The 24,187-nt window shown below is 38.0% G+C and overlaps 1 protein-coding gene across 1 annotated transcript; it reads left to right on the forward strand.

Moving 5' to 3' along the window:
• The first annotated feature begins 9,437 nt into the window (after positions 1 to 9,437).
• Positions 9,438 to 20,217, forward strand: LOC130216935 (GTPase IMAP family member 8-like). The gene is made up of 5 exons (XM_056448875.1): positions 9,438 to 9,441; positions 12,563 to 13,294; positions 14,250 to 14,291; positions 14,387 to 15,058; positions 18,249 to 20,217. The coding sequence occupies exons 1-5, from the start codon at positions 9,438 to 9,440 to the stop codon at positions 20,192 to 20,194; spliced, it is 3,396 nt and encodes a 1,131-aa protein (XP_056304850.1). The 3' UTR covers positions 20,195 to 20,217.
• The last annotated feature ends 3,970 nt before the right edge of the window (positions 20,218 to 24,187 follow it).

The following is a 24,187-nucleotide window of genomic DNA, read 5'->3' on the forward strand; positions in this document are numbered from 1 at the left end:
TTCATACTGTATGTAAAAACTAAATAAGAAACATTATAATCATCATTTCTATTCAGTTGGAATGTGTCTTTTGGCTTCTAGTGTTGCACCCCCTTTGCTAAGAATGAGCACCAAATAGATTTAATAAACTTTTATTAATATAAAATATAATATTTTATTTTATAATATAACAATATTGTAGGAATGTAAATGATCATATGCATTTGTTTATATGGCAAAACATGTCTTTTCACCAAGAAGGTCCATACTGACTCCAAAAGCAGATACTAATTAGATCAGGGCCTGGTTTAAGCCTGGTTTATACTCGCCGAGTCCGCTAGTTCGCTTGAGTGCACGCAGCAAATTTGACGTCGTGGCAGTGTCTGCAGAAGTCCGCTTTCGGTGCACGCAGGGCGGACCGCATGTTTTTTTTAGACTCAAGCGAACAGTACACGCAGCACCACGTTTGATTTGAGTTAAATATGAAACGCTTTGAAGAGATTTTGTGTGAAACAGAACGACTGTACACACATCTTTATGATCCCTGATCATAGAGATAACCTGATGATCAATAATTCTTGGCTAGAAATTACAAAAGCCGTGGGAATGAAGGAAAGTTTTTGCTTAAGGGTTTGGAAAAAAATAAGTAGAGGACAGAAACTAGCCAGACGGTAATGTGTGAATTGTGGAGTGAACTAAATCTAAAAAACACAGTATTTTTTAGTAAGTGTGCTTTTTTTGCTTTTATTCTTGCCATAATAAAATATATTTGTAGAGCAACTCATGTTCTGTGGTCATTAATATTTGAATAAACTTTAATAGGTAAAACTGTCTGAGATATGAACAAAAGCAAGTGAAGCATCAAAGTTTGATAAAAAAAAAATCTTGAATGGTTCTAAAAATCCTTATAATCATTAGAATCATTGATAAAAACAATACAAATAATTTGTTTAAAAATACTGAATCATATTAATGATATGACGTAGTTCCGGAAACTTTCTCTGTTTATTACGGTGGGTTTCTTTTGACCGCCCGCTGTCGTTTTAAAGAATATCACAACGGTGAACACGTCAAGTATAAAAGCCTCGTCCTTTTCGTGAGGTGTGCGCACAGCCAGGCGAAAGTATAAATCCAGCTTTATATGTGTGTGGACTTTGGGGGTTTTACGATGTGGTCACATGTTGATTGGTTAGTTTGTATGTCTCATTATTTGGGCTTTGGTCACATGGTCAAGAAAAAGACAGAATAAAGTAAACTTTGCTCTGCTCCTCTCCTGCTCTGGACTCTATCTTCTCTGACTCTACTGCTTTCAGGCTCTCTGAGGTCTACACTCTGGTCTTTCTCTTTCAGGTAATTTTATTTTACATTTAAGCTGGGTACAATCAGCATCATGTTTTAATCATTTCATGTTTGATCCTTCTATACAGTTATTTCGTATTGTCATTATTATTGTCATTAAATCATCTCATTATCAAGTGTTTGTGAATTACTTCTGATTTAACATCAACATTTAATTGTTCCATATTGCAATACAATACAATCACATAATATCAACGCTCTCCCACATTTATAGCTATTAATACTGCCCTTATTTCTGCTTTTGGTATAAGATTGCAGAAGAATGGTTTGACTAGAAATGTACAGTTTTCACCATCATACTGATAACCTTTTTAGTTATTCAGCAAAACTACAGTTCGAACTGCTGTGGTTAAAAAACATTCCTCACAAGTCACAATGTTTGTCAATAATATTTGTATTTATAGGTACATTAAGGAAAACAGCATCTAGCAGCCCTCCAGTCTGATGAAACAGATTATATATATATATAGTGTTCATTTTGAAAGCAAATTTTGATTTAGTTTTAGTCGTAGTCATAGACTAAATTTCCATTTTAGTTTTAGTCATATTTTAATCTTTTGAATCATTTTAGTTTTAGTCATATTTTAATCTTTTGAATCATTTTAGTTTTAGTCGGCTAAATTTCAAAAGATTTTAGTCAACTATAAATCGACTCTATATTTAGTTGACTAAAATATATTTGTTTTAATTTAAGTGTAATTTAATTCAATATTGTATTTATTTATACAAACTATTCTAACTTAAAATTAAATAAAACTAGTCTTAATTAAAATATGGAATATAGCGTGACTCTTTTGGATTCCCCGATCAGTTCAACACGTGTTTCAACAAGGGTATTTGACATAACATATAATAGTTGAGTTTGTGTGTAACAAATGGATGGAGAAAGAAACGATTGAAGAACCAAATATCACTGCAATTGTTTATTGCCCATACTTCCAGTGAAACCAGTGAAAATATATTATACAGTGAAAGAAAAATATTTACAATAAATAAATGATGAATTACCTAAGGGGAGAGGAAGTAGTTAGATGTGCTTAAATCAAAGAAATAAATATAACAATACTCAGTAACTGTTTTCAACAAACTAAACTAAATATGAAAAGAAAGCATGAAAAGAAACATCTTCAACGTACCAAACGTCTTAACTAAACTACTCTAACTAAAAACAAAACATACACAAAGCTGCACACTCTCCTGAACCTAAAGAACTAATACAAAAGATAAATCTCGGTGTTGTATATGTATATCGCACGATTTACTCACTCCTACAACCTCTCCGAGGTATCACTCAAATACATCAGTTAACTGGACAAGTTCACAAGCAAACACATTCAGATCTCAAAACTTTAGACAAGAGCATTAAACACACGCAAAACACATTCTCTGACTAGCCCTCGCAAAAGAGACTGTCCTCACAGAGACCCACAGAAAGAGTGAGAGCGAGAAGGAGCGAGAGATGGATGGAGATAGAAAGAGAGTAAGATCGCCATTGCAGTTTGGGCTCGGCTTTTAAACGCTACGCCAACCAGCAATTGGTGGCGCAAACAAAGCGTCAGCGGCCAACGTCATCAGCACGAAAGGCGGATCCTCCAATGCCATTCTTACCTGTAACACACACATAAAACTACACACCAACATACAAACAAACGCACACACATATCCATAATACATCTGCAAGCGAATGTAACACAACGCATGGACATATGAAACTTTTTTAAACATTAGCTTGACTACAGTTATATTCAAATGTCTTTGCAAATAGTGCCATATTTAATACTGTTACTGTAATTGTTTATTTGTGGTCAGTTTTTTTTTCTGACTGCAATTTTGACGGTGAGATGGCTGAAAAACACAACCCTTATATTTATAACCCTTATATTTAGACTTAACGTGTTACATGGGTGCTCCTCGGGGTAGAGGTGCATGGTAGGGATGTCCCGATAGGGATGTCCCGATCCGATATTGATATCGGAAGTAGGTCCGATATCAGTCCAAAATAATACTCCTCAGAATAGTCAGCCACAGTCTCACATGCTCTGCTGCAGCAGATCCACATAGACGCGCTGGACATCTGTTCTGACTTTGGTAGTAGCTTTGAGAAGAGCCCGAGGACACGCGGAGAAGAAAAGCCTTTTACTAAATAGACTGATCCAGCTCATTATTTAGGGTGACAATACATCCTCTTTTTCCCAAACATGTCCTCTATGGGACTTAAAAATGCATTCAGTCAGGATTTCTAAATTCCCTAACATGTCCCGGATTCTGCTTTCATTTTCTATAATTTTCTACTTCTCAATGCTACTACTAAAGTCAGAACAGATGTCCAGCGCGTCTCTGTGGGTCTGCAGCAGCAGAGCATGCGAGTCTGTGGAGGAGCACTCTCAGTTCCTCACTCACACAGAACCAGGCCGCTGAGGTAAAGTCTTATGTGTGGGAAGCGCTGGTGTTGAATTTGGTATCACACTGGATGTACCACGATATGCCATGATGGCCGAATTGTAAACGATTTCTATGAGGCTCGCACAATGTGCTATACATCGCCATTCGGTGCCTTGCGTTGCTTAGCAGCGTATACAAAACAATGTAAAGATCACTTGACGTGAAGTAAACAAACCAATAGAGATGTGCCGTTATTTAGAAGAAATGCCAAAGTTGCAGATCTCTATCCATGCATTGCGCTTGAGAAATTTGATCATTCTGATGCTGTCAGTCCTTCACTGGCAAACTGAACAACAAGATTATCCAGTGAATCAGCGCATGTGTTACCAGTGAGTGAGCAACTCAAGTCAGTTAATCTAGACTTTGGCTATATAGCCTACTCAGAGAGAACGAAATGACATCTAAACTGGCTGCAAAATATAAACACCATTAATAGTTAATCAACGCATTTGCCTTATTTAAAAAATCTACTAGTTTTATTCTTACAATTATGATAATTTTCAGATAGAATGTCTGTTTTTATAAACTTTTCTTTCATTTATTTCTCATTTGCTTAATATTTTATTAATTTGATGATGTTAATATATTACATAGGCTATTGTATATAGATATCTAAAATCCTTTGGCATTCAAATTTGCTTTGACCTTAAAAAAGAGAGAGAGAGAAGCAGATTTGACCTGTCAGTGTTGGAACATTGCTCCTGAATAGCATTTCTTTTTATTTCAGTCTTTACTTTAACCTATTAAAAAGAAAACTGTCATTATAAATACAATTGTTATTAAAAATGAAATTATGTTTTGTTTATCGCATATAAACTATTTATGTGATATGGGTAAATGGTGTGTTTCAATCCGGCTACCACCCCAAGTATGTTTCAAACCTGCGGGAAACACTGTAATTGACACAGTTTTTCTAATAAGGTGGTGAAATAAATACATTAAAATTTGTATTAAGTGTTTTTCACATTAAATAATAATAATACAAAAACATTGATTTAAAAAGTCACATCCGTCATTAAAATGCAGGTTTATGTTTTAAATAATAACTCAATCAATGCGTTCATTTTAGGCCTATAAAAACTATTTAACGTCTATGCAAGCTGATGCCATACTATATGTAAAAACTAAACTTATATACTATAGTATACCAGTCCGCTATATGCTTCAATGCCAAAACATGAACTGGTTTGTTAAATAAAATAATAATTAGTCTAAATAAAGTGAATTATTCACAAAAAATAGTTTAGAACACCTTGAATGATATAGCGGTTCTATGCGAGGAGGCTGCGCAGTTGGATCAGAATTAGGGATTCTCATTTCGGTTAATTTTGCCAATGGCCAATCGCCGCTCATTAACCGGATATTAACAGTTACCCTTTAACAGATCAATATTAAAATATTATTTAATTTAAAAAATACTAGTTGACGTGCCTATATTGTGTGACACATTAAATATTGCATTTTAAAATACTGATTTATTTTAACATGCGAACAGCATACAGAACATAACAGAGCATCTTCACGCACCTGCAGTGTTTCCAGCAGCATAGAAAAACAGAAATATGTTGACTTTTTGTAAAGTATAGGCTACTACATAGCATATAATAATTTTGTTATTTACATATGAGATTGCATTAATTTGCACACATGTTTTATAAGCTGTATAATGAAAGCCTTAGTTTGGAGCAAAGTTATCATTATGCAAACATCAAGAAAAACTTTTGGATTAGTTTGATTCGTATATTAGGCTATGTAGACTATTTAAAAATGTGTATTATATAAGAAATATTAATAACTGTAATTTTCCAAATGGAAAAAGGTTGGTTTGTTGGTTGCAGCCTACATTAAATCACCAGTTGCCTATTTGTTGAGTTTATGACACTGCCCCTGCAAATGTATAGGTAATTTCTATCTGTTTGCATCCCGTCCTTTTGTGCCACCTGGCGGCACAGTCGCAAACTGCGGCCATACCTAAAAACATATTTTTTTCTTTAGAGCAGCGACGGTACATCTTGCGGTGGTAATGGTCACGTTGAATTCTCACCTACTGTTGGAAAACGCTTTTCTGCAGTTTTTGTTTTCATGAATCCACTAGAGGGCACACCACGTGCATTTTTGACAATCTCAAATATTTTACTGTGGTACATTTTCTCATAAGTGTCATTTCTCGTAGGTTCACCAGAGAGTGCCATATACAATACTGCAAATATTAACGTCTTTCTTGTGTGCGTCTGTGAGAGAAAGTGATCAGCCTGTGCATAATGTATCAGCTTGATATTGACTGACCAACACACCTTCCCTAAACCCAACTGACAGTATTTTCAAAAGTGAACCAGAAGAGAAAAGCTATGGTGGCCGCATGCTTCTACCGTGACCTCATATGCTTTTTTTAGGATGTTTCATTTTACTGAGATTGAGGAACCATCATTCATTTTGCTCGAACCCCTGTCTACTGCTCCCAAGTCTGGTGCTATATGTAGCGAGCTACTGAGCAAACCGGTCACGTCAGACAAGCCGGAGGTAAGTGGCAGAGATGTATAGTAACGCAGTAGAACTACTTCACTACTGTACTTAAGTACTAAAAGGCAGTATCTGTCCTTTACTGGAGTATTGTTTTTTTCTCCTACTTCCACTTTTACTTAAGTACATATTTTCAATGAGTTTAATACTTTTACTCCGATAGATTTTTCATGTGCTGCATCGTTACTTGTTACTAGGCGTGTCAAAATTATTAATATCAGTTCAGTAATTGATCATAACCGGTTACGCATGTACGCACGATACTATGGCGGAGACGAGGGCGAGTAAATAACGCTCTTACTACAATGAAGGCGGCACAGCACACGAGCCGCTATTTTTACTACTATGGAGAAATGCTGTAAAACTCCATCTCTGCTTCTCTCTCTCTCAGTTTGGACATGTGACCCGCTGGCGTGTTTGTGAGGTAACATTTAGTCTCCTCTTGGCTGTTAAAGCAATACTTGTGGATCCAGACATGAGTGTGGTGATAGTTTTCTCCACTGTGTCTATTATGGGTTACCCGTGATAACCGCGTATTATGTGCATATACTGTAACCGCGGCTGTTCTTCCTGCCATCGGTGAACAACGCTTTCATTTCTAAAGCCGATAGCAGCCCTTTCTGTTGAGCAGGTGAAGACAATAACCAATCAAAGGGGTGTAAGACCTCGCCTGTCAGCGTTTAAACAGCAAGCGAGATAATATTTACATTAGTTTATTTGCTATAAATGCTCATGCTGTTCTGTGCATGTACTGGAGTTTTGTTTGATACATTCAGAAAGAGTGTTTTCTTTGAGTGGGTCAAGTTAGGGGTACAGTTCATATATATGACTGCTGTATTAAAGAACTACATTGTATTACAATAATATATACATATATTAATATATTTATAGATTTTAATTAAAAAAATTCTTGTGTTGTGAAGAAAAAATGTAATTATGTATGGATAGCATCGCTAATGCACCGAGATGCACAGAGATATCGAATTGAACTGAATCAATGGCATGATAATCGTAACCAAACCGTGAGACCAGTGTAGATTCACACTCCTATTTGTCACAATTATAGACCTTTTTCTTGGCTGCTGCATGGAGGGTGCCATAGTGACCAGCGTCTTCTGGTAGAATGTTTAGAACTTCCGTTTACAGCATTTACAACGGTAACTTGCGCTCCGAAAATGGGTTTCAATAGCGTTTTGAGTGGATTATGGAGTGTTTTTGTGACACACAACTTTGAAAGGTGTTAAAGCTGTTATAATCTGTCAGATCTGTGGTTCAAGCGTGAGAGAAAAACAGTATTGTAAGTCATGTTTCTTTTCAATCTGCTTAATGACGTGCCCCAAAAAAAGATATTTAAAATAAACAAAACAATATGATGTCTTTTGACTGCATTCTTTAATAACTACATTACACAATACTTGTACTTTTACTTTCAGTACTGGAGTAATAAATTTAGAAATAAACTACTTGCAATACTTAAGTACAAAAAATGTTGAATACTTTAGTACTTCCACTTAACTATGGTGCTTAAAGAGCACTTTTACTTCTACTCAGGTCACTTTTTGATAGAGCACTTGTACTTTTACTTAAGTCTGAGCCTCTAGTACTTTATACATCTCTAGTAAGTGGTCAGCGGTGTCGCCCTGTATCATTAAGTTTTAGACAGCAATAAATGTAGCAATACATACCCATACCCGTATATGTATTTGTTGGTTATTAAAAATGTACACCAGGGTTATATGTGGCTGAATATATGTGTGACCTTTTTCCCTCTTATTTTCTATTCTTGGGTTGTTTGCTCTTATTTTATTGTAGTCATGCTGTGCTGAAGACGTTGACAGTCTTAGCTCCTGTGACTTATATCTGGGATGCTGACAGAAAGGTAACAGAGATTTCTTTACGTTACTAAAACAGGAGCATCTAGTTTATGACTGAAATTTCACCATGGTAAATATACTGAATCTAGCAGTTTGGTTTGTGTTTTTATTTTCTTGCTGTTCTGATAGATCTATTTAATTCAGTGTTTCTTGGAGTAAATGAAACATGTGTAGATGAGTGAGATTAAACCACAGATGTTTGAATACAGCTGTCTGAGTCCAGTTTGCATAATTGACTTCATTGGTGTTATTTTTCATTTATTTTATGTTCAATAAATTTAATTACTTCTTAATTTATTATATTTAGTTTTATTTACATACTATACAATCAAGGGTACATATATGCTTAAATTCCAGGGGTAATGCATTAATAAAATAATACAATCAATAAATTACAAGAAAGAGAAAAATACAAATAGACTTACATAAACACTTGCATTTTTTTCTTCTTTTAACATTTTACAGTTACTTTTCCTGTAAGATATTTGTCATATGTTTGTATTGTAATTGTAGTAATGTATATATGATTTAATACGAACATTTTATAATATATTGCAGTAAAACAGAATAAACAGCTGTTGCTCTAATGCAAAATGCGGAATCTGTGCTCGTCTTCCTCCCTTCACAAGGGCGCGCAGGTGAGTTTATTCTGCGCGTGCACGTTTCGTCATTTGAGCGCTTTTATGGCAGGTCGTTTCACCTTAACTCGTTCCCAGTGTTTGATGTCCTAAATGCGGGTTTATTACTAAGATTAAAATTCTAACTAGTTACAATGCCTCCTAAATTTCCAATTTAGGTCTTACTAGTAATTGTTTGTACTTCGAGCTATTATTGTGACAAGGATTTATATATGTGCATGATTACACTAATGTATACAGATTTAAACCATTGCCCATTGCCTTGAGGTGAATAAATACAGGTGACGAATTTACCTTTTCAACAGCTTCAACAAAGAGCAGTGTCGGATTGCCCAATATTCATAATAAATGTTGAAGCCACTTCTTGGTTTCGGTTTCACTTTGAACAGATCACGAGGTTTTTGCTTCCGTTACTTCACCTTCATCAGAATTAAATCACATTTGTTTATTTACTCATTCGTCACCCCTCTACGCTACCTTAAGTGGTTATACTCGTGAAAACAATGAGTCAAATAAATAAATAAACAAAATAATCTGCTGTGCGTTAACCAAAGCTCGTGCACGCGACAGGAGGAAGAATCTGAGAGGAGCGCGAGCAACTGGCGATGGAGAAATAACGGGCACAATGGGTAGGCAATAAATCAGTTCATAAAGTAGATGATACAGGCTGAAATATTACTGTAATGTTCATGTATGTGGAGTAGGACACTGCTCGTTGTATTTTTGAATGTGGCTGTGTTGACGGAAAAGTTGTGTTATTTAAAGAATCCCTTATTATATCACTCTTCAGCCGCTTTGAATACATCCATCTGTTAAATGAAAGTAAATTAAATGAATGTTGAAAAGTTAATGAAGTCAATGTAATTAATCAATAAAGTATTAAATATATGGAGGGGAAAATATACACTGTAAAAAATCTGTTAATTTCCTTATTCACATTTTCCTTATTTCCTTATTATGTGATACACGAGTGTTTCCCGTTTATTTGCGGTGGTGAATTGCATTATCTGCTCTGTCCACTTTAACTTTAACTGACTTTTATTGACATTTTAGTCATTTTAAATAATAATATGATGTATAATAAATAATATCTAGAGAAATAAGCCTGTAAAATGACAGAAAATGTACTGGCAGTTTATTACAAGGTTTCTGTAGCATAATATACAACACCAACACAGACAATATAGCACTGCAGACTGTTAAAACTGTCATAAAAGTCTCTTTTTACAACTTTTCAAGGCTAAAAGTTGTTGGAGGAAAAAAATCAAGATGTTATAATGCAGTTTAACAGCAGAAATAAATGGGGTAAATACAGTGCAGTTGTACAGTTGTGGATTATCTTTACAGTGGGGTTTGTTGTTTGGAAATGAAGCGTTCCTTTTCTAAGAAAAATACATATTGGGTCTTTATTTACTCCTATACTTTGGTTTTGTCTAGATTCACTCGCATCGTTTGTAGACGGAGAGTTCGACAAACGTAAGCTTCAAACCCTTTTTTTTAACATTATATAATTAGTTTAATCAGTAGTATTACCTATTTGTTCAGTTGCTAAAGTAATTGTGAAGGTCATTTCAGTTATTGTAATACAAGCGTCATATACCTGATGCGCCAATGCTTGATTAAAGGTTTGATTTATTAAATTCATCACTTATCATACTGAATGGTTGATTTTATTCTCAGAGAGTGAAAGGCGGTGGAGTACAAGTGGTGATCGTCCTAAAAGTAAGCCAGTTATATTGTAAATACCACTGTATATTATTAGAACATCTTTGAGATTCATGTGTAAAATAGTTAAAATAATAACAATTTCCTACTACACGTGGGGTGTAATGTCTAATTCAAACGTCCACAATCAATGTATTGCATTTTACACAACATCCTTGTCCAATATTTATACTAAATGTATGTGTTGAACTAATTTATTTTGATTGATGAATTAATTTTGAACAGTATAATCCAGTCTTAACAACAACTCTTCAAACACAGATACATGTCATCATAACAAAACATCTTCATATGTAAACTCAAAAGTAACAATTGATTTTAATGAAGCACACGCTTAATTAACAGCTTCCTGTAGTTTGTCATTCAAGGCTGTTTTACATTTGTTGATATTTTGCATCATAGGAACTTTCATTCATTCATTTTCTTTTCGGATTAGTCCCTTTACTAATCAGGGGTCACCACAGTTCAATGACAATTTAGCTTACCCAATTCACCTGTACAGCATGTATTTGGACTCCAGAGCACCCAGAGGAAACCCACGCCAACACGGGGAGAACATGCAAACTCCACACTGATCCAGCCAAGGCCATTATATGAACTTGATTTCTCTCTTTACCTTTTGCTGTGATTTGACACATTTAGTAGTTCTGATGAATGTGTGGTTTAGGTCAGGGGTTCCCAAACTTTTCAGCCTGCAACCCCCCAAATAACAATGTCAGTGACTCGCGACCCCCACTTTTCAAGGTGGTTATATTGTAAATATGCAAATGCTGCACACACAACTATAGGCAAATATAAACATGAGTATATTGACAACACAAAACTGCAACAGTCTATTAACCATATCATTTTTTATAGTCATTTATTAATTTAATCACATTTTAATATAGAAATTAAAGTCTGATGACTGATTTTTATTTGTTTGTTTGTTGTTCTTTCTTTAACACAACTATTAACTATGTTTTGTGGGTTATGAATAAAATATGGTAATTCTAATAGTTTAATGAAATTTATTTGAGCTTTGGAAATCACCAAACGACCCCTTGTCATTGTCCCACGACCCCCCAGGGGGTTCCGACCCCCACTTTGAGAACCACTGGTCTAGGTTATAATGTAAAGGCATAAAGCTGTAAAACTTCTGACAGCTCATCAATCATTTGTTGTACTGCGCTTTATATGATCAACACAAACAAGTGAAGTTTATTCATAAACTAATTTCAGGAGGATCACTTGCTTATGATTGATCACAGCTGGTCCTGCGCCAATTCATGATTAACCAATCAGATGATTCCTAAGCCACTTTAAATACCCTAAATTCCACATCACAGCCATCTTCATTTTGAAGAATCCCCCCTTCCACCCCTACTCCTCCTTTCCTAAATAGGTGGCACGGTGGCCCAGTGCTTAGCACTGTTGCCTCACAGCAAGAACGTCACTGGTTCTAGCCCTTACCCACATTTCAATGCAGAGTTTACACGTTCTCCCTTACACGCTCATGTGGGTTCTTCCTGGTTTCCTCCCGCTGTCCAAAAACATGCAACTTAAGTTAATTGACTAATCCAAATCGGCACCATAGACATGCTCCTAGTAAGTAGTCATCTCTTAAGAGCAATCACTATATGTTCTATCTAGCTAATACAGCAGGGGAGTTCTCCAGATCGACTTGAGCTCAAACTCCCCTCTCGCCCTGCAACGGGAGGGAGCCCTGGGCTTGAGGATCTTATGAGCTCAGGGCTCTCTCCCGAGACAGCATGCCAAGCAAGCTTTATAATCAATCATCAGCTAAGGGTGAACTCTTGAATTTGTTTTAATACTCTAAAAATATGCAAAGTCAGTTTAAATTTGAAGTTAAACCAGGAGCAGATATTGATCATGCAGTTTGGAAGAATAAAGAAATATTAAACAAATGTAAACAATCCCAAACTATGGGAAACTGTTGCCATTAACATAATTGTGTGTTATGGTTACTGTGGAATTGCTGCATATTCCTAGGGTTTTCTTTACATTATGTTGTTGTGTTTTCAGTGTGTGATCTAAGAATCGTTCTTCTTGGAAAAAGTGTATCAGAAAACATTCGAATCAGAAATTTAATCCTGGGAAAAGATCCATGTGATAATGAAGATCCGGCAGCCATTTTGAGGCACAATGTGACGCAGATGGCTGGAAGAGTGAAAGGCAGACATGTGAGGGTCATTAACACTCTTCATCTGCTGAATCCAGACACTACAGATCATCAGATCACACAGACAGTCAAAGAGTGTGTAGAAATGTCTGACCCAGGACCTCATGTGTTCATACTTGTACTACAGTACAAAGACTTCACAGAGGACGACATGAGAAGAGTCAAATATGTGCTCAACACATTCAGTGAAGATGCACTTAAACACACCATTGCTCTCACCACTGATAAAGAGACACCCAGATCAATGTTAAGTGCTTTATTCAGCCTTACAGCACAACAGACTGGAGGCTCTGCTGCGGTGCAAACTATTCATCAGTTAATGAAGGAGTGTGGAAGAGGACATCTGCAGCTGGATGAGGGAAATAAAGCAGATATATTTCAACTGATCGATAAGATTCTGCAGGAAAATCAGGAAGTGTATCTCACATGTGACACATATAGTGAGGTTATGGGAACTTCTGTGGATGAAGAGCCAGCCAGTTTAGAGGATAAAAATGAGAAGAGCCCTCGCCACAGTGATGATGGAAAACCCAAAGAGGCACAGAAACTGAGAAGTGAAGAAGGGAGACTCTCTGGTAAGTTTTCAGAATTAATATTTTAAGATTTATGAACGACAGTTTCAACTAAATGCAATTCAGCAAGTCTTTAAGCAATGAGGCTTTCAAATGAGCTCTCAATGCCAAAAATAGTATACATATGATATATAATAGTATACACTAAACTGATATACTATGCTTACAGCGTGTCTAATCTAATGAAGTTTGATGAAACAGAATAATTGTGTGTCTTATAGTCTAAACGACACTTTGTTATCATCAAACTTTGGAATAAAAAAAGTTACAGACATTTTAAATGCAGTCTTTAATATTTAACGTCAATCTCAGAGTTCAAAGAAACCACTAGTCACTACGGTAATATTAAGGTTATTCAAGTAGTAGCAGAGGAACACATTGGATGGAAAGGAGAACAGAAAGCAAAAGCAGAAACGGTTACAGATTCTAGTAGATATCCATGATGTAAATGTGGAAGTGTACAACTATTATTAGCACAAATAACTCTACACATGGAGCAGTGTCTTTGCCCAGTTTTAAGAAGCATTAGTTTTGCTCAACATAGTTTAAAAAGTGCCACCACGTTGAAAAGCGGTAGGGGGATGTGACAGTTGAAAGGGGGGGGGGGGGTGGAAGGAGGTCATGCCATGTAGTTGAAAAGTGGTGGAGGGGGTGGTGTAGGGCGGCCATGACATTGTTCAATAGGGAGTGTGCGTGATGTAGTTGAAAAACGATGTGGAGGGGGGGGCAAGGTAAGGGAGGAAGTGACATTGTTGACAAAGGGGGGCAGTTATAGGGGGCCATATGAAGTTATAATTATAATTGAAAAGCGGCGGGGGTGGGGGTGATGTTTTCTTTTGTTGTCCGTTTTGTTTTGTTGTGGTTGTGTGTTTTCCCTGACCCTAGGCATGTAACAGTCACTTTGGGTAAAAGCATCCGCTAAGTCAATTAACTTAAATATGTGTATATATTTTTACAGATTATACCGGACATAGTCCAACAGCGATTACAATTGCCAATTGTAAGTAGTTATTAAACACACAGTTATTGGAGTTATGAATGTGTTCTGGGATAGTGTGACTGAACATTATGCTCATATATTTCTTTGCCTTTAAGTGTCTGCAACCCTCACTGGGAGACAGAAGCTGAATGTGGTGCTCTGTGGAAGTAATGGATCACTTAAAGTCTCTGTGTCAAAACTTTTACGTGGAAAAAAGTCAAAAACAACAAGTCGGGAGGCAAGTAGTGAAATACGCGTGAAGAAAGAGAAGATTCATGGTCGTCAGATCAGTCTGCTGGAGCTTCCAGCTCTCAATCGTCTCTCAGAAGATGAAGTGATGCGTCAGACTCTCCACTGTGTCTCTCTCTGTGATTCTGAAGTTCATGCTTTCCTCCTCATTATTCCTGTTGGTCCTCTGACTGATGAAGATAAAGCAGAAATAGAGACAATTAAAAGAACATTTGACTCTTGTGAGCAATTCATACTAATGTTCATGACAAAACAGACTGCTGAAGGACCTGTGGGAGATTTTGTTAAAGTCCACGAAGATTCTAAACGATTGTGCAGTCAGTATGGTGGCAGATACAAAGTGATGGGGTTAAAGGAACTTGAAAATGCAAAAAAGATCCTAGAGCTGTTGAATTACATAGAGAACTTGAAAACTAAACCATATTCACTTCAGATGTACATGACAGCTCATCAGAACAGAGTCAGAGGTGAACTGGAGGAAAAAATGAGTGAAATGGAAAAGAAAATCAAAGACTTGCAACAGAGGATTCAGACTGAAGGTAGGGTGAACAGCTCATTTGCATTCATTATTGTTTTTTTATTGCAAACACTAAATTCTGTTTTGGTTTTAGTCAACAAAATGTTGTAAAGGCATTATCGTTATAATTAAAAGGCATTATCTATATGGGCATAATATGGGAATATGCTTGGCCATCCTATCATTGCGTGATAATCCATGACAGGATTGGGCTCTATTTTATCCTTTTTTTTTCTGAAATAGCGACAATTATCAATCAGCTGTCACTTTAATACCAATACACAAATACAATACACTGATACACATCATACTCGTATATTTCCCCAACTGTTTACATTAACTTTAGACATTACTGTTTAAGTGAACATCTGTGTACAATACAATCTCAGTAGTTTGCCTGTTTGTCTCCTTTGTAAAACAATATGTAGGCAGATGAAGGCAGAATCTAGAGAAAACCAAGCAGAGGACCAAATAAAGACCCTATATATAATTTTTATACACAAAGAAAGTATTGAGTAAAAGTAAAAAGGCAGTATTTTTAGAGATAGTGAGACATTTCAAAGCCTACTCCCATCATAAAGCCTTCAGTATTTCCTGATACCATTCCTGAGCTCACTCTCTAGTCCCTTACTCCATTCCACTCCCTGACTCTCCTCCAGATATTGCTTTAATCACTGACCTTGTACCAATTTTCTCCAGAAAAGTGGTTCATTCTCCTGCTCCACTCTCTAATTCTGCTCTAAAGTCTGCTCTGGTCTCTGACTTTTCTCCAGAGCTACTGCTTGCTACAGTCCTTGAACCGTGCGGTTTCTGAGGTGCAGAATTCTGGAGAAGAGTCAGGGACTGAAACAGAGTCATGGAATGGGATAGACTCTTGAGAAGATTTAGGGACTAGAGCAGACTATGGAAGAGAATAAGGTACTGAGACAGACTTTGTAGAACAGGGGTCACCAGATTTGTTCTTAGAGGTCCAATGTCCTGCAGATTTTAGCTCCAACCCTAATCATAAAACACACCTGAACAAGCTTATCAAGGTCTTACTAGGTATACTTGAAACACACAGGCAGGTGTGTTGAGGCAAGTTGGTCTAAACCCTGCAGGGCACCGGACCTCCAGGAATGAGATTGGTGACCCCTGCTGTAGAAGACTGAGGGACTAAAGCAAACTCTAGAGCAGATTTGCGAATTTGAGCAGATTCTGGAGAAGACTCAGGGACTGGAACAGAGTTTGCTCTAGTCCCTTAATCTTCTACAGAGTCACCCTAGTGCCTGATTCTGTTCCAGAGTCTTCAGTCCCTGACTCTTCTTCAGAGTCTGATCCAGTCCCTGACTATTATTTAAAGTCTGCTCCAGTCAACGACTTGGCTCCAGAGTTTGCTCCAGTCCTTGACTTTTCTACGTAGTCTGCTCCAGTCCCTGACATTTCTCTGGAGTCTTCTCCAGTCCTTGAATCTGCTCCAGAGCATGTTCCAGTTTCCGACTTTGTTCTGAAGCCCATTTTAGTCTGTGACTCTGCTCTGTTCCGGAGCTCTCTTCCGTTCTGGATTTAGCTCCAGAGCTGACTGCAGTCTCTGACTTTGTTTCAGAGCTTGATACAGTCAATGAATTCTCAGATTCTGGGGTGCAAACAGATCCTCGGCAGGTGATATTCCAGAGCCTACTGTATTTCCTGACTCTACTCCACAGTCTTTTCCAGTCCCGGACTCTGCTCTGCTTCAGTCCCCAAATCTTTTGCAGAGTCTGCCCCAGTCCCTGAACCCAGAGCATAGTTGCAAATTGGACCAGATTCTGGAGAAGATTCAAGCACTGAAACAGTCAGGGAATGGGACAGACTCTGGAGAAGATTTAGGGAGTCGAGCAGACTCTGGAACGTACTGGGTCAGACTCTAGAAGATTAAGGGACAAGAATTTGAACAGGTTCTGGAGAATAGTCAGTGACACCAACAGAGTTTGCTCTAGTCCATTAATCTTCTACAGAGTCTGACCCAGTTTCTGACTCTTTTCCAGAATGTGATCCAGTCCCTGACTCTTCTTCAGAGTCTGCCCCAGTCCCGACTCTTCATCAAAGTCTGCCCTAGTCCCTGACTTTGTTCCAGTCCCTGACTTTTCTCTAAAGTCTGCTCTAGTCCCTGACAATTTTTTGGAGTGTGCTCTATTCTTTGACTAGTTTTGTCCAAAAATAGACCAGTCTGTCACTCTGCTCTGTTCTAGAGCTCACTTCCTTTCTAGATTTTGCTCCAGAGCCCACTGTAGTCTTTGACTTTGTTTCAGAGCTTGCTACAGTCCACGAATTCATTCATTCAGAATTGTCAGATTTTGGAGGGCAAACAGATCATCTGCATGTCATCTTCCAGAGTCTGCTCCAGAGTCTGTCCCATTTCCCAACACTGTTCCAGTCCCTGACTGTTCTCCAGAGTAATCCTAGGTTACCGATTCTGCTCCAGAGTCTGCTTCAGTCCTTACCTCTATACCAGGGCCTGCTCCAGTTTCTGACTTTGTTCCAAAGCTCATTCCAGTCTTTGATTCTACTCCAGAGTATTCTAAAGTCACAATTTAAGCTACAAACAAATGCAAGCACATGGCTGAGTTTTGTTTAGTTCAAAGCAGACATTTCTAGGTGTTTCCCTTACATACGCTATTTCAATATTTTTAGCTGCAAGAAAATGCTTTACCCATGTTGTTGTGTGATAGGAGGTATTGTACTGCAAAAATGCTGCAGGTTCGTTGGATAATAAGCACAGTGAAGGAACATGTTGCCAAAGGAGCTTCTGATGTTCATTTGCATTCACTCTTCTATATAGCTGTAAAAAGTTCAAACTACTGCAGGACTTGAATGATTTAGGGACATTCTAAAGATGCAATAATTTAGAAATCACATATTTGCAATGACCAACTTTTGTCAGTAAATTAATGTTTGTCAGATATAAATTACCACCATGTGTCAGATTAACACTAATAAATTGGATAAATATGAAAGTGAGATCTAATTTTTATCTTTTGACTATGCCATGTGCTTTTTTAAATCTGATTTGAGTTTTTTTATACCGTGCCTCAAAATAGACGTGAGTAGATTAGGTATATTGTAGGTTCTCTATTTTTGATCTCTGCTGTATTTGTAGATGTAAATAACACTCTTTAGAATTTTTTTGTTTTGCCATTTCAAAATGTTTAATAAAAAAATCTAACCAAATGTTAATGCATGATTTTTATCAGGTTCCGCAGATGAAACAGACAATCATGAATGTCTGAGGATTGTGCTAATTGGGAGAACTGGAAGTGGAAAGAGTGCAACAGGAAACACTATTCTTGGAAGAGAGGAGTTTTGCAGCCAATTAAGGCCAGATTCAGTGACGAATGTCTGTGAGAAAGGAGTCGGAGAAGTTGATGGTCGATCCGTAGCTGTTGTTGATACTCCAGGGCTCTTTGACACGACACTAACAAATGATCAAGTGGTGGAAGAAATAGTGAAGTGTGTTTCACTGTCAGCTCCTGGACCTCATGTGTTTGTCATTGTGTTGAGTTTGGGAAGATTCACCAAAGAGGAAACAGACACTGTAGACCTGATCAAGAAGATATTTGGTACAAAATCTGCTCAGTTCAGCATCGTTCTGTTCACTAGAGGAGATGATCTCAATGAGCCTATAAAGGATTATGTAAGCAAATATAATTGTGCAGAGCTCCAAAAACTGATCAGAGATTGTGGAAACAGATTCCTGGCATTCAATAACAGAGAAAAACAAGACAAAAGTCAAGTGATTGAGCTGTTAAAGATGATAGAAGAGGTGAAAACTAATAATCAGAGTGGATACTTCACAAACAGCATGTTTGAGGAGGCAGAGATGTCCATTAAGAAGAAGATGGAAGAAATACTGAAAGAGAGAGAAAGAGAGATGCAGGCTCAAAATGAGGCATTAAAGGCCAAATATGAAATTGAAATGAAAAATGTTATGAAGAGACTCGAGGAAGAGAAACAAAGAGCAGAAGAGGAGAAGATGAAAATGGAGAATAAATTCAGAGAAAAAGAGCAAAACCTCAGAAAAGAGTTTGAAGAGAAGGAGAAAACAGATCAGATCAAGCAAGAGATTCAACACCAGAAACGATTAGAAGAGGAAAAACAGCAGAGAGCTGAATATCATCAGAGAATAGAAGAAATGATGAGAGAGATAGAAAGCCAGAGATCACAGTATGAACAACAGCAGAAAGAAAGAGAAGAAGAAGACAGAAAGAGAGAAGAGAAATACAGACAAGACCAAGACAAGATGAAAAGTGAACAAGAGCGAATTATAGCAGAGGTACAGAAGAAACAAAAGGAGGAAATAAAGAAGAAAGAATATGATAATCAAAAGAGGAACAAGGAAGAAGAGGAGGAGAGACAGAGATGGGAAAGAAGAATAAAAGAAGCTGAAAATGACAGAAAAGAGATTCAAGAAGATATTAAACGACAGCAGAGAGAATGGGAGGATGAGAAGAAACGAAGGTTGAGAGAACGAGAGGAAGAAGAAAGAAAAAGAAAAGAGAAACACGAGGAACAACTGAGAGAAAAACAAGAAGAGCTGGAGAAATTGAGGAAGAGATTTGAAAGAGAAAGAGAAGAAGAGCGACAGAAGATGGAGGAGGAGAAACAGAAACAGAGAAGAGAAAGAGAAGAAAAAGAGAGTGAATATGAGGAAAAGAGACAGGAGACAAAGAGACATTATGAACGACTGGAACGAGAAAGAAAAGAGGAGTGGGAGAGAAGAAAACAAGAAGATGAAGAGAGACGAGAAGAAGAGAGAAAGAGATGGAGGAAAATGATTGAAGATCTCAAAAGAGAGCAAGAAGATGAGAAAGGTAGGAGAGAAGCCGAAGAGAAAGACAGACAAAAGAGAGAAGAGAAAGAGAGAGATGAAATGAAACAGAAACATGAAGAGGAAATAAAACAGATAAAGAAGAAACATGAAGATGAAGCCAGAAAACAAGCAGAAGAACTGAATGATTTCAGAGAGAAAAAAGAGCAGCTCATTCAGGAGCTTCAGCAGATGCTGGAAGAACGTCAACATCAACATCAAATACTGGAGAAAATTTATCAACATCTGCAAGAACAGAAAGAAGAAGAAATCAAAGACCTACTACGAGAAGTTGAGAGAATGAAGAATAAATCCAGCTGTAACATTCTGTGATGGTCACCACCACCTTTCTATTAGTAATGACAAATCAGATTTCTGTTGTGTGCTGCTTAAAATATCTCCCCATCTGATTGTCCTTCCTTTTTAAATAGGATATTAGTCCTGAGACATGCTGTTGTATTTTTACAAATAACAATAATCACATCTGATATACTACACAATACCGTAACACATATACTACACAGTGATTTATAGATTTTAATAAAATAATTAATAACCCTTAACACCCCTGCTTCAAATGAGTTTACTTCCAAAAACTAACAAAAGTTGCTTTTGAATAAAATGCTTTGGTAGATTAATTTGGGATTTGCCTCAGTGTTTTTTTGTAACCTGTGTATGTTGTGGAATCAAAAGTTTCAATGTAAGTGTTTAACTGAAAAGTTATGTAAATGGTATTTTACTTTTTGAGGTAAATATGATGACATTCTAAGCAAAGTTTGAGTCTAACAGGCCAACTGTCTGAGACATTAAAATTTTGACTTCATGAACTTCCGGACCATTGGCAAGGTCCCACTGACTGCCGTTGTCTCTATGAAGTTCAGGACAATAATGCCAGGCTGATTGGTTTAGCAGCACCCATGCATTTGAATTGGTTCTGTTATGCTGCTGAGATCATGACTCAGTCCTATACTTTGTTTGCATGCTTTAAGATTTGTCTCCACCTCTATGTATCACAAGCCCTTAAAATAAATTTCAGAAGTTCACACTTAGCTGGTGATTGATTACAAATCATGTTTGACATACTGTCCTGAGAGAAAGCCCTGAGCTCACAAGATCCTCAATCCTGGGGCTCCCTCCTGTTTGCAGGTGAGAGGGGAGTTTGAGCTTAAGTAGATCTTGAGAACTTCCCTGGCTTATTATGGCTAATGGAAAATTAGAGATTGCAATAGAGAGATATACTGCTGACTAAGAGCTCATCTATGATGCCAATTTCGTTTGGTCAATCCACTTATGTTGCATGTCTTTGAACTGTGGGAGGAAACTGGGGAACCCGGGGGAAACCCACACGAGCAGGGGGCGAACATGTGAAGTCTGCACAGAAATGTAAACTGGCCTAGTAAGGTCCTGAACCAGTGACGTTCTTGCTGTGAACAGTGCTAACGACTGGGCCACCATGATGTCCTATCTAGAAACGGCAGGAGTAAGGGTGGGGTGGTGGTTTTCAAGACCACCCTCTGAGATAAGAAATTCATATTTATGGTTAAGAATCATCTGATTGGAGAGTCGTGTGTTAGTTAATGCGGGACCTCTCAACATTAGTTTATGAATAAACTTCTCATAATATACAGGGTAACACCGCACTTGATAAACTTTTCTAAGACTTCACTTAGACTTTTCATAGACTTTTCTAAAGCCCTTCTCACACTGTGGGATTTCAGCCTCGATTTGGTTATCTGAGACAAATTTGGGAAACCCTAAACATTTCCTGAAATCTTAGGCTCAAATCTGTGATCATTGGTTTGACATGTTCATATAAAGCCATTTAATGGTTGTTGCAGTTAGATTTTTCCTTAAATTAAGTTCTGGAAGTGTCTGAAAATTTCAGACACTGCCTTGCAATGTAACAACAGCATCTAACAAGGACCTATAGGATCACTGAATCTGCATGAGAACTTTAAACTTGTTCAACTGTTCAAACTGTTTTTTTTTTCTTCCTGGTTTGATTACTGAGGTACACTGTGTGCAGCTACACATTATTTATGTTTGCTGTGAGGTATCATTTCAGAATGCAGAATAGTGAAAGTGTCATGGATGAACAACATCAATCTCCTGGAGAGTTTTCTTCCTCCCTTGATGTGTTTTTATTGTCATTCAGTCTGACATTATGACAGCTGAGATCTTGTGTGACATGGGAGACATGTTCATGCAGTTTGACATTCTACAATCATTTAGCATTATTGAAAATCACAGTGTGTGCCAGGTTTTAGACTTGTTAGTCTACTTGCTCAGACTTCTTTTAGACATCTTGTTAGACTACTCACTCAGACTTCTTATAGACTTCTGTTAATCTTCTCTTCTCTATTTCCACCTGGGGATCCTCATCCCAAGACTTCTATAGATTGTGCAGCACCATTAATGTAATCCAAGATCTGTGAAGAGATGAATTGAACCTTGGAGTGTAGAGAATGGGACTGATTCCTGAAAGACCCCAGTGAAAGACAAGTCCGCATTGATCTCGTGGTCCAGACTGTACACCCCGGTGACCTACTCACACCTGCAGCTTCTCCACGATGGATGTCCAGGGTTCTTCAGCTTCTGTTGCTTAGACTGCAGCTCTGCTCAAGAAGTTTGGCCAGAAGAGAAATGGTCATGCTAAACTGCCAAAGCCATATCACCCTGCAGCTCAAGACCAGTTACTCAGTGTAGCTAAGCAGGGCTGAGCCTGGTCAGTACATGGATGGGAGACCACATGGGAAAACTAATTTGCTGTTGGAAGTGGTGTTAGTGAGGCCAGCAGGGGGTGCTCAACCTGTGGTCTGTGTGAGTCCTAATGCCCCAGTATAGTGAATGGGACACTATACTGTCAGTGGGCGCCGTCTTTCGGATGCTCAACTCACTGCCGAATTAAATGTGCTCCTTAACTCTCCTGTTTCCACTAAAACTCTTAATTTGCAGCTCTAGAGGTTCAATATATATGGCCTTCTGATATAGCCAAACCTTTGGTCACTGATGTCAATGCCAAACGCTTTTAGTGGTGCCAGCAGTGAAAGATTTCGGGCTGTGGACAATCTAAAACATGTATTGTTCTCTGATGAGTCCACCTTCACCGTCTTTCCCACATCCAGGAGAGTTATGGTGTAGAGAAGCACCAAAGAAGCATACCACCCAGACTACTGCATGCCCAGAGTGAAGCGTGGGAATAAATCAGTGATGGTTTGTGCTGTTATAACATGGCATTTCCTAGGCCCAATACTTGTGTTAGATTTGTGCGTCACTGCTAAGGGTGACTGAACCATTCTGGAGGACCATGTGCACCCACTGGGTCAAATATTGTATCCTATAAGCAGTCCCATGTATCAGGATAGTGCACCAACACACACAGCAAAACTGGTGACAGAGTGATTTGATGAACATGAAAGTGACATTGAACATTTCCCATGTCACAGTTGCCAGATCTAAATATTGAGACACTTTACGGTGTTTTGGAGGAGTAAGTCAGGAAATGTTTTCCTTCAGCAGCATCACATAGTGACCTGAACTGTATTTTGACAAAGGAATGGATCGCAATCCCTCTAGTCACTTTGCAGGACTTGTATTTGCCATTCCCAAGACGAACTGATGCTGTATTGGCCTCAAAAGGAGGCCCTACACCATACTGATAATTTTTGTGGTCTAAAACCAGGTTTTTCAGTTTAATTGTCCAACCCCTGTAGTTACCTGATTGTGATATATGCATTATAAATTATCACCATATATCTGTTGATCATGAAAGAGGAGGGAAAAAACACAGCCATATCACCCTGCAGCTCAAGACCAGTTACTCACTGAAGCTAAGCAGGACTGAGCTTGGTCAGTACCTAGATGGGAGACCACATGGGAAAACTAGGTTGCTGTTGAAAGTGGTGTTAGTGAGGCCAGCAGGGGGCGCTCAACCTGCAGTCTGTGTGGGACGTATTGCCCCAGAAAAAAGTGAAGACAAAACTATACTATCAGTGGGCACCATCTTTTGGTGAGATGTTAAACCGAGGTCCTGACTCTCCATAGTTATTAAAAATCCTATGGCACTTCTCATAAAGAGTTGGGGTGTAACCTCAATGTCCTGGTTAAATTCTCTCTCTGTCTTTACCCATCATGGCCTCCCAATCATACTCATCCACTGAATTGGCTCTACCACTGTCTCTCCACTCCACCTATAGCTGGTGTGTGGTGAGTGCACTGGCGGCGTTGTCCGGTGGCTGCCGTCACGTCATCCAAGGGGGTGCTGCACACTGGTGGTGGTGTGCAGAGATCCCCTTTATGATTGTGAAGTGCTTTGATCATACACAA

This window comes from Danio aesculapii, chromosome 3, assembly GCF_903798145.1.
Source record: "Danio aesculapii chromosome 3, fDanAes4.1, whole genome shotgun sequence".
In the NCBI taxonomy this organism is placed as follows: domain Eukaryota; kingdom Metazoa; phylum Chordata; class Actinopteri; order Cypriniformes; family Danionidae; genus Danio; species Danio aesculapii.